Below are 11,667 nucleotides of genomic sequence, written 5' to 3'. Positions count from 1 at the left end.
GGAGGCGGAGGGGAGGGAGGGAGGAGGGAAGGAAGGGAGCAGGGAGGGAGGAAGGAGGGGAGACGGGGGAGGAAGGGAGGAGGGGGAGGAGGGCGGGAGGGAGGGGGAAGGAGGAATGGGGGAGGGAGAAACGGGGGAGGGAGGGGGAGGGAATTACTTGCCAGAGACTAGATGCCATGGTTTGGGGCTCCTAAATTATCCTCTGCTCTTAGATTTGTTTAAAATAAACTTTATTAGCGTATAATTTACATACCACATACTATAAAATTCACCCTTTGTAAGTGTAGAATTCAGTGACTTTTAGTAAATTTATCAGGTTGAGCAGTCATCACCGCAATCCAGTCTTAGCATCTTTCCATCACCGCTGTAAGATCTCTCGGGCCCATTTCTAGTTAGTCCCCGTTCCCATCCTGCCCCTAGGTAACCACTAATTGACCTTGGCTTAACCTGGACATTGCTGTTAGGTGTTTTACAGGGCTGTAATTTTCAAGCTTCAGGGCTGGAGCATGTATCCAAACCAAAAAAAGCAATATCACTGATAACAGACTAAAACTCCCAAACCTTAAAAATTCCATCAGTTTCCTAGGGCTGCCATAACAAATTACTACACATCTGGTGGTTGAAGACAACAGAAATTGATTCTCTCACAGCTCTGGAGGTCAAAAGTCCAAAATCAAGGTTTCACTTAAAGGCTGTGGGGGAGGATCTTTGCTTGCCTCTTCCAGCTTCTGGTGGCTCTAGGCGTTCTTGGCTTGTAGCATCATAAGTCCAGTCTCTGCTTAGGTCTTTAAATGGCCTCCTTCTCTGTGTATCTCTCTGTGTCCCCTCATCTTCTTATAAGGACATCAGTCATTGAATTTATGAGCTATCCTAATCCAGTATGATCTCATCTTGATCCTTAACTAATTATATCTGCAAAGACCCTCTTTACAAATGAGGTCACATTCTGAGGTTTTGGGTGGACATGAATCTGGGGAGACAAAAATTCAACCTATGACACTAATGGATTTCTTTTTGTCCTTCATGTTGGTTTACAAAAGTTATATGGTTTTTACTTAGATAGAAATAGAGAAGTAAGTACGTGTGAATGTGTGTAGGTGAAAATAAGTACCCAAGACACCACAGAGCTGATGGGTGGATGGAGATGCTCCCTTACTTTCAGGTGAGCTTCCAGAAAACCACAGGGAGGCCATTTTATGTGTCTCCTGGCATTTGAGGAGGCTGACACCTACCTGGGAAGCCTAAAAGCAGGGAGTGCAAGCCACATACAGTTTTATACTAAGCAGAGCAATCAAGGTTTTGTTTGTTTTCCTGTAGGCCAACTCCACCCTTGAGTGAGGGTTGGCTGGGAGCCATCTTGAAAGGAACTCTGCCCTAGATGAGTGAATGGACCCAGTAGAAAGTTTGAGGGCTAGAAACGGAAGAGCTAAGGGTCAAGACATTTGCTCTGTCATAAAACTCCACCCCAGGGGGAAATCCACGAAAGTGTCCTGTATGATAAAGAATCAGCATTGGAAAACTGTCTCACCCAGAAGCCGCCACTACCAAATCATGATGGGAGTGGCCATGTATGACTGTCTCTTTTTCATTATACCCTCTCTTCCTGGGCCTCAATCCTGAAAGCGTCAGAAATCTCAGCCTCTCCCTGACCTCTCCCCCAAAGCAGGCTGCCCTCTGAATGCAGACTTGAGCCAAGGGAAGGGGGGCATGTTTTAACTTGAAATGACGTTTCGAGTCATGGGATTATAACATTGGATGGATCACTTTAGAGGCTGTTCTCATGACTACTAGTAATTGGGAAATTTTATATCATCTGAGGTAATGACATACCTCAGGGACAGAGAAGAAAGCCCACCAAGTGGCTCTGAAGGGATAATGGAGGGAAAGAATTATATTCTGCTTGTGCCCTATGGGGTCCCATTCCTTTGCCAGGATACGTACACGAGGCAGACTTAGCCATGCTGGTGGGGGGGGAGGAATGTCAGCCAATAATAACTGCCTGTTATATGCGATGCCATCTTAAGGGCTTCTCCCACATACGTCATTTTTTGTGTTTACAGGTTAGAAAAAGGCCTAGTCGTTAAATGCAAAAAAAACATAAAATGGTTCTTTGTTTGAATTTATTATTTGCTACTGCCATGGCTGTTGGCGATAGGTCACGTCTTCTCTCTCTTTGCTGGGCATTCTGAATGAAGCCCATGTATTCCAGTCTTGAATTTGGCAACTCTTGGTTTATTTAATATATCCTGACTATGAAAAAAATGGAAATGTTGACTTACCACTCTGTCTGGGAAGATGGGAACTCTGTGTTTTTCTTCTTTGGGTTCAATGTGCAGATCAGCATCTGAAGAGTAAAACCAAGTAATAGCAGAAAAAACTTTAAATAAAACAAAGCAAAACACCCAATGTTATGAATCAAAAGACTGAACTAGATTGTGTGAGCAATACTCCAGATTACATGAACTTAGAACATCTGGAGTGATTCTGTTGCTTTCCTGTATAATACCCAACTCAGATACCACTTCACCATTGATTATCAGTATCTTCCCAAGTGGATAAGAAATTCAAGGTCCTCTAAATTCTATAAACTGTTACTTTATACCACATTTCTACCTCGTTTCTGAGTAACAGATATCTAATCTCATTGGGTAGTATCTACGAGCCTAGGATTCAGAATCCATGTCTGATTCTTCTTTGATCAGCTCATACAAGATGCATAGAAATAGCTGATTTGTAAGTGAACAAACTTATCCTATGCTTCCCCCCACCACCCCGTTGTTAGGATACTTGTTGGTTTTTCTTTCTACTCACACATGTAGATAGACATCCAGGTTGTGAGGGTGAAGCCATTGTATGTCTTATAAGTGGGGTCGCCATATGGTTTATTGACTCAGCTGGAACATTTCTGACAGTGATGGGTAGGCTTTTAATAATTATGCTAGGTCTCCAGCTGCAGGATGGATTGTCCCAAACAAATTGGGATGTATGGTCAACTTACTTATAGGCCATATATACCTTGGACAGAGGATGGTCCATGACATTTTGGAAACAGAAGGAAGCAAAGATGCCCAGCTGTTCCCTTCCTAGTAGATGTGCCTGCGGGCTGCCTTGTAGCTCAGCAGAGGAGGAGGCCGAGGGAAGAAGTGACACTTAGGCAGACAGACAATATCACAGCTGTCTGCAAGCCATGACACCTCTACTACGTTCTGTAGTTTTCTTCAGAGGCCGGCAGAGAGCCTTTGGCACCCAGGACACATGGCAGGTGCCATCCAGACAGGGCCCAGGAAGATAATCCCAAGGCAGTGCTCTCTCTGGCCTGTTTTCCTGCTCTTCACCAGGGAGTTAGGGCAGAGTCAGAGCTGGAATCTGGCCTGCTGAGTAATAATGCTGACCATAGACAGAATCATTGGGGTAAATGATTAATGCTGTAAGGAGACATTACTCTCTGGCCCTTCACACTGGAGGGAAGATCCATGCACAGTCCATTCTGTATAGTTAATTAAATCATTACAATTCATGAGTATAAAGGGCAATGTGATCTAATTAAGATGAATAAATATTCATTGTATAGTTTAATTGAGATGGGAAATACAATGAATATTTAGTCACTGATTCTTTTGTGTGTGTGTGTGGTATGCGGGCCTCTCACTGTGTGGCCTCTCCCGTTGCAGAGCACAGGCTCCAGACGCGCAGGCTCAGCGGCCATGGCTCACGGGCCCAGCCACTCCGCGGCATGTGGGGTCTTCCCGGACCGGGGCCCGAACCTGTGTCCCCTGCATCGGCAGGCGGACTCTTAACCACTGCGCCACCAGGGAAGCCCTAGTCACTGATTTTGTTGTAAAATTACCCATAGTAACATTAACACGATTGCCGGGGGTCAATACTATTGTAGGGTGAATTTGAATAATATTTCACATCCTTGTTTTACAGTTCTTGAAGTTGTTACCATGCAGCTGATCTCATTTAATTCTTTAAAGTCATTATAGTCCAAGCATAGTTTGTCCAGGCTGGTAAAACTGTTACCAAAATAAGTTCTCCTTCTTATTTATCAACAACTTCATGTTGTTAAACAATGATACACTTCTAAAATATATGACTGCTTCATGTAAGTATCCTGGTGATACAGTAGGACCCCGTAGGGCACAAGCAAAAAACAGCATAATTCTTTCCCTCCATTAGCCCTTCAGAGCCACTCAGTGGGCTTTCTGTCCCTGGATAAAGTGTCAGGCAGATTTCCCTGGGAATAAAACTCTGGGTAGAATCCGATTGCACATAAAGCAAACCCTACACTACTTTCTGTGATGTTATTAAGAAATCAGCAAACATGTACAGAATGGCAAACCACGTTAAATATGTCTTTGAAAACTTGGCCATCCATCATTTTGGTATATATGGTGATTAAAAGTGTTACTTAAATTTTATCCTTGGACATATTTTTGAAAAGAATGTTGGTTTTTTAAGTTTATGATGTTAGTTTGTGCACCATGGTGATATGTTCACCACGTTCTACCCATCTGGAGTTTATCTTCAACCAGGAAGAATTTTGGGAGGAAATAAACAGCTCCTTGCTTGATTTATGATTTCCGTTTAAAAATATTTCTCATGACATGAACGAATGGCAGATGTTCATATTGTTATTATTTTAAGGAACATGACTCAGTTGACCCTGGAATTAGATTTCATTTGCTAGATATCATGTTCAAGGCTGGATATTCATGATGCTGACCAATCTGGCACATCTTGTTTTCCTGAACTGGCGAGCTGTTCTGGCATTTGCCAGGTTTGCCTAAAGGGCATCGTCCACCCAGGGTCCAGCCCAGCAGAGGGGTCACATTACATGCTTCCCAGAGAGCACATCCGGGGGCCGCTTTGCAGCTCTGCTGGCAGCACAGGAACTTCCCGCACACGAAGAACCCACTGTGGTACTTGATCAGCAGATGGGGGTTGCCCCTTATCTCTGGGGAGCAGGCAGGAAGAAAGCACAGCATGAGTAAACGTTGGCCCAAGAGAAGAAACACATTCAGTAAGTGCTGTTATCAGAAAACAATGAAAACCTCATTTTGCTAGCAACCAGCCTAAGGGCAAATGGTTCCCAAAGGATGTAAGACTTTCCCTCAGAAGTTACAAAGCCAAAAAGAAAAGTCTAATCATGTTTTAGTAAGAACAACACAATAACTTCTATCAGTCTTTAAAAAATACTGCTAGAAACTACATATACGCATCAGCTTGGTGTTAGGATTTTAGAGTAGGACTAGATCTTAGCAAGAAGAAAAGGAGTTTCCAATAAACATATACTCCCCCCGCTTCTGCTTTTTATTTTGAAACATTTCAGATGTGCAGAAAAGTTGCAAGAATAGTGCAGTGAATGTCCATATACACTTCACACAGAGTCACCAACTTTTAACTGTTTGTCACATTTGTTTCATCTCGTTTTCTCTCTGTACATACACATTATTATTATTATTAAAATTTTTTATCATTATTATATTTTGCTTAACCATTTGAGAGCAAGTCACAGATATCATGACCTAAATAATGTCATCCATCACTACTTGAGCATGTAACTTCTGTTAACAAGGACATTTCCTTACATAACCGTGATACAATTATCAAATTCAAGAAAATTAACACTGATACCATACTATTACTTAATGTATATTTTGTATTCAAAACTTTTCCAGTTATTCCAATAATACCCTTTGTAATCATTCACTTTTTCTGATCGAGGATCCAGTCTAGAAACACACAGGGCATTTAGTTATCTAGTTTTTCCTGAGCTAGAACAGTTCCTCATCCCTTCTTGGTCTTCCGTGACTTTTGACCTGTTTCCACTAAGGAATAAATGGTTTATGGGGCTACTTTTCTAGAAATATGTGCATATTTAAAAAAACCATGGGACTAGGGCAATGTTGAATCCAAAGAAACGAAATTCTAGTATTGGAGTATAATATTGTGTCTACAACAAATTCACCTCTCTCGAAATACAGCATAGAAGCCTACAAGGTCTTAGTAGAGAACAGTTCAGCAGGATTCTCCGGGTAGGGGGGGCTGGTTCTCCGTGTGACTTAAACTCTTTCCTTCTTGATTTTGTATTCATCTTGAGGATTCCTTATTTTGATCCCAGGAGAACTCCTGGGATCAAAGTCCTGTGGCCCGACTCTGGGCTGGAATGAGGAATATTCCAAAGAGTTGATAGTCTTTTGCTTTTGGCAAAACTCTGCTTAATCCAATGGGTTTGTCCCTGTACAGTAGATTTTCCAAATGGAATAATAAACTTTAATATAAAGTAAAAAACAAAACAAAACAAAAACCAAAAAAAACAAACAAAAAAACCCCTTCTTTACAACCATGACTCAAGGAAGTGTTTGGGGATAATAATATCTACTTTGCTGGGTCACTGGGAGGAGATGAGCCAATGTATGTAAAGCATCCAGCACAGTGTTTGGCTCAGAGTAGGTGCTCAATGAACAGTGGGCTTTAATGATATCATTCCCTTAGTTTAACCCAGCTCAGCTTAGCTGAAAATTCTGGCATAAAAAAACTTTACCAAATATTAATGGGAAATTATTACAAAAGTCACAAAAAGCGAAAGAAGTTGAGATTACAAAACACTAGTTTCTGACCTTGGTCCCAAATGGTCATTGCAGTTCCTTGGGCACATTTCTTGCCTTCCTGCTCTATAAGCTCCTGGTCTCCATGTACCAGGATTCCTATTATTTTCTATTACATAGATTGGGTTTCCTGGGGAACTAATTGTTTTCCAGCCAAGTCCAAAAGTCCACATTGCAACACTCCCACCATCTAATAATGACAATAAGAGAAACTCATATATTGATATGTGTCTAGGACCTTACATTTACATATTTTCCCTCACACCATCTCATTTCACCTACTCAGCAACCCTGGGGGGAGCTATTACTGTTATCATGGCTCTTACAGAGTCAGGTAAACTGAGGTGCAGAGAGATGGTGTAACTTGCTCAAATTCACAAATCTAGTCAATAGCGTATTTGAGACTCGGGCCCAAGCTTTTTCTACTATATTCCAATGCCCAGATGCCAGCTTCCCTGCCAAACCCCCCTTCAGTTTTGATTTTTGGAAAGAAGGATACAGTTTATTCACATCTGGTCAGCTGAATTCAGAGCCATGGTAGCTGATCTCACTCACCTTCTCTCTTGCTGTCTTCCAGCACAGAGGCTGGAAAAGCCATATCCTGTGTTCCAGCTTCCTTTGCACACAGAGATGGCCATGAGACACAGTTCTGGCCAACGAGACACGAACAAAAGTTTGCAGAGGGGCTTCTGGGAAAGCTCAAGAGCCTTTCTGGGAACCTCTTAAGGGTGGCAGAGCAGAATCAGAAGGAGCCAGGGTTCCTACTGACTTCATTGAGCTGCTGCACCAGCCCTAGGTTTGCTTACCTCTGGCCATGGAAGAGGAACAAACATGTATCTGTTTCAGCAACTGTTTGGTGTCTTTTTACCTGCATCCCAAAGCATTATTAAATGATACAAATGGCTTACTATGCACATGGCAGCCTTAGTGATAGGGTCTCTCTGCAGCTTATGAGGGGCTAAGAGGTTCACTTCTGCTTCTCTCTCTGCTTTCCTTTTATGTTCCATAAGCCTTCACATGAGCTGCCCAGGGCCCACCCAAACCTGCCTACCATATATAGTTCCAGAAAGACCCACACAGAACCCTAGTGCGTGACAAATAGCTGCACACAGGGGGTGTCTACATAGCAACTGCCCCTGGCAAATCCCCCCAAAGGAGACTGAATGGGAAGCAGCATCTTAGAGCTCCTCCCGGAGGCCCCGCTATAACACAGTGGTTCATGTTTGTGTGTCGGACTCTCTAATGTATTTATGAGTCATTCATTTCTGGCTCGTGAATGCTCTAGGAAAAAAGAAATCTGATCTCCCATTTTACAGGTCAGGAAACTGAGACCCAGAGACGTTAGATGGTTTTATAGATGACACAGCAAAGCAGCACTTGTTCGCAGATTTGTCTGACTCTAAGAAGGATGCTCTTCTTACTTCAACAAGCTGGTGGCAGGTAGAGGGAGGCTTTTCTCTTACCTGGACCACTTGATTCTCCCACAGAATAGGTTGCTAAACCCTTTCATACAAAGGGAAAATTAAGCCCTATGAGTGAAAAAGGATGTATTTGCATTGAAGTAGAGTAGGTGGTTGTCTAAGTGGTGTAATTTGAGGGGTAGTGAGAAGAGCCCGAATCTAAAATGAAGTAAAATCTTCCCCCATCTGGGAGCTTAATATCTGAAATTTCACCAACAGAGTCACTCGTTTGAGTTAAATATTGTCCTCACACCATTACCCACCTTTAAAATAAAAATATCATAGGGAGAAACATCATAGTGCCAAATTAGTAATAATTTTCTCTCTTCTGTCAAAGGTTGTTACCAGGGCAGCCTAAGAATCACTAAATAAATGTTTCATGAAATTCCCAGTTTTGCCTGGCATTTATACTGTACTGTTTAAAAAGTTGGGTTTGGGTAATTGAATTATGTGTTCTCCATAATTAGGTATGTGACGTTTGCCATGTCTGTGTAATTTCACTTATCTGAAAAATGGAGAATAGTATTATTACCCCTTGCCATGGAGTTGTCGAGAGGATTACCTAAGAAAATGTTTCCAACTACTTGACACAGTAGCTGGCAAATGGTAAGTATTAGTAAGTATTAGACATAATTTTCTGTAAATACCCAAAGTACAGTAGGTACGGGACCCAAGAGAGAGCCCCATGAGGATCTAGACTTTGCTCTGATAAAGGCAAGCACAGTGGGTGGAGAGCAGGTGGTCTGGCTTCCTCCTAGCTGTGGGGAAGGCACAATACCCAGCTGTGTGCTGGGCAGGAAAGGGAACACGATGCCCAGGCTTCCTCTAGGTAACAAAGCGAATGCAAAACAAGGATGAGTGCAGCACATTCTCTGAGGTTGGTAGGAAAATCAACAGATTTCTCTATTGGTGTTAGGCCCTTTTATTGCCATATCTTTCCTCCACTAAGCCTCGAAAGAGCTCAGTCAGAGACTCCCTTTGATGACATTTTTAAAAACTTACCTTTTTGTAATGCTTTCAGCCACTGACTTCGGCTCTCTTCATTTGATGCATACACGTAGAGAAGCCCATCTTTATAGACAATCTGGAAAGGAAAAGATTTGGTGCATTTAGATATAATTGTGTTATAGTTCACTCTGGTACAACTACAAATTTTTGTTATCCAAGAGAAACACTGAGTTTGCCTATATAATACACATTAGCTCTGGAATTAGATTTTTTAAATCTAGTTATTTTTATCCTCCACCCCTCAGTTTATTTTAGCCCAGACACCTCTACGCTTTGGAAAATCACAGCAATGATGCATCTGACAGCAGTGAACATTGAGGCCTCAGCAGGAATGCCCTGGACCATGGAGAATTATAAAAGTATAAAATGTTAGACATTACAGGTGTCTTAGAAGTGTTCTGGTCTATCCACCAACCCAGTGCATGACTGTATTTATAGCCCACTGGAAAATGTTTATCTGCTCTATCCCTGAAAATATGTTCAGGGATAGAATGTCCTTTACTTTTGCTATGCCATCCTTGCCAATTTCCATTCATTCTGATCATTTTATGGTTCATGCTTATATTGAGTGAAAATATGTCTTCCTGTTACTTTACTCCCTTGGGTCATGTCCCACCCTGGGAATCCCCAGTATAAGTCATTTTCTATTCCTTATGATACTTGGTGAAATGTTTGAACATTCCAATGTCTGCCCCAGATCCTTCTGTAGTTTATTCAGCTTTTGTGGGTAAACAATACAGACCATTTATTAAATACCAACTAGTTTCTGGGCTCTTTCCTAGATAATTTAACATTTTAATTCCCTTTCAAGTCTATAAAAATATATGATTATGCCCACTTTGCAAATGAAGAAACAAACTCAGAGAGAGGTTGAGAAGGTTGTCTATGGTTACACAAATATAAGCAATGGGGCTGGGAGCTCTGGCGTTCCAAAGCTCATGTTCTTTTGAGTATTCCATGCCATGGTGATACTCATTTGAAGCATCTTCCATGAGCACACGCTCCTCCGGTTTTTCCCAATTGGGCAATGTTCTTTTTTTTTAAGTGGGAACTATGGACTGTTCACTGAGTGGATTATTTTATTTTATTTCATTTTTTGGCCACTGTTCCCTCATAGTAGCACAGGGTAGTCTGACCATTGGAAGAACAGTCTGTCTGTCTCTAGAGCAGAAAGATAAGTTTTCTTGATATAATAAAAGTAGGGCAGGTGTTAGATCAAGTCACTTCCATGGGGTACTGTAGGCACCCTCTCCGTAGGAGACCAGTGTTTGAAATACTTCAGGGTAAAATTCAAACTCCTTAGCGTGCTATGCAAAGCCATTTGTGATATGGCCCTGGCTACCTCTCCAGGCTCGTCTCTCACTCTTTCATGGGGCTGCTTAATTCTGAGCACCACCCGGATTTCTCCAAACATGCCACACTGTTTCACCTACCAGGGTCCTGACATCTGCTGTTTCTTTGGTTTCGCTGCCCTTCCTGTTTTTGCTGGGCTAAACTCCCATTGTTCTTACCAACCTGAGTGCCACCTCCAACAGGAAATCTCCCTGACCTCTTGGAGTGAGAAGTGCAGCTTCTCCGTTCTGGGACACCATGGCTACGCTGCCACCTTCGTCTTAACACTCACCTCCCTGCATTATAATGCTCTGTAAATGCCTTGGGGACAGGGGTAGTGTGCCTAGTACCTTGTAGCATATTGGAAATGCTGCGCAATGTTTGATGAAACAGATCATCAGACCCCAAGGCAAGTCAGACCACTAAGGCCTACACACTCATCTATCTATCTTTCTCTCCCACCAGGGAAGGCAGCTTGGTGGATAGAATTTTAGCAAACTGCCCCAATCCCATCTGGGGATGTTCCAAATTCAGAGAGAGGTTGAGAATGCTCTCTATGGTTACACAAATATAAGCACCTGCCATTGTCTTAATGAATCATTTAGCAACATCTTTATTTATCCCCCCCAATACTGAGTTCATAATAGAAAATATTAAAAGAAGAGCCATCCATCCGATGGAATGTTATCCCTCCCCTTACCTGAAATGGGTACTGTCTCTCCACGGGGGTCTGCTCCTCAAGATTTACTTTCTCCACACATCTGATTTTCTTAATCTCAATTGATCCCTTTCTGCTGCCTCTTTTCTGAATTAAAAGGAAAATATAAGATGCCTCACGTGATATACAGTGGTGCACAAAGAACAGAATCAAGTTAACGTTACACTTAGGAGGGAGATTGGGAGATGAGATGGGCACGTGAGAATCATTCCAATTATTCCATAATAGTCAAAATCCAATGATGAGAGAATATATTTTTCGAGTGTGGACATAAACTCCTCCAAGAGCAAGTCTTCAAGCAGCACTTAATTTTTTTTGTTAATCTTGAAACACATTTCAGATCACCTGCCATATGGTTAATCTATTCAGGAAAATTAAGCATCTTCATCTTGTTTCAATTTTATGACAGTATTTCAGTATTTCTACTGTGATAGAATTCTCAGCTGCACAGAAATAGTCTTATTTTCAGCATTTGTTAAGACAGGGTTTCTCACCTTCAGCACTATTCGGGGCCAGATGATTCTTTGTGGTGGAGCCA

At 42.0% G+C, this 11,667-nt stretch overlaps 1 protein-coding gene across 1 annotated transcript in view; it reads right to left on the bottom strand.

The window, feature by feature from the left end:
• Positions 1-11,667, bottom strand: part of BMX (BMX non-receptor tyrosine kinase) — a 49,344-nt gene that overhangs the window by 29,298 nt on the left and 8,379 nt on the right. Inside the window, exons 3-6 of the mRNA XM_029240701.1 lie at positions 11,112-11,216; positions 9,074-9,155; positions 4,838-4,957; positions 2,280-2,344 (exon numbers count right to left, since the gene is read on the bottom strand). Of these exons, the coding sequence (XP_029096534.1) occupies positions 2,280-2,344; positions 4,838-4,957; positions 9,074-9,155; positions 11,112-11,216 (372 nt within the window). The remainder of the gene's footprint in view (positions 1-2,279; positions 2,345-4,837; positions 4,958-9,073; positions 9,156-11,111; positions 11,217-11,667) is intronic.

The sequence above is a fragment of the Monodon monoceros genome, unplaced genomic scaffold, assembly GCF_005190385.1.
Source record: "Monodon monoceros isolate NGI ecotype Baffin Bay Population unplaced genomic scaffold, NGI_Narwhal_1 Super_Scaffold_22, whole genome shotgun sequence".
Classification (NCBI taxonomy): Eukaryota; Metazoa; Chordata; class Mammalia; order Artiodactyla; family Monodontidae; genus Monodon; species Monodon monoceros.
Note: the sequence above shows the minus strand (reverse complement) of the source record. Positions and strands in the feature narration are given on the sequence as shown.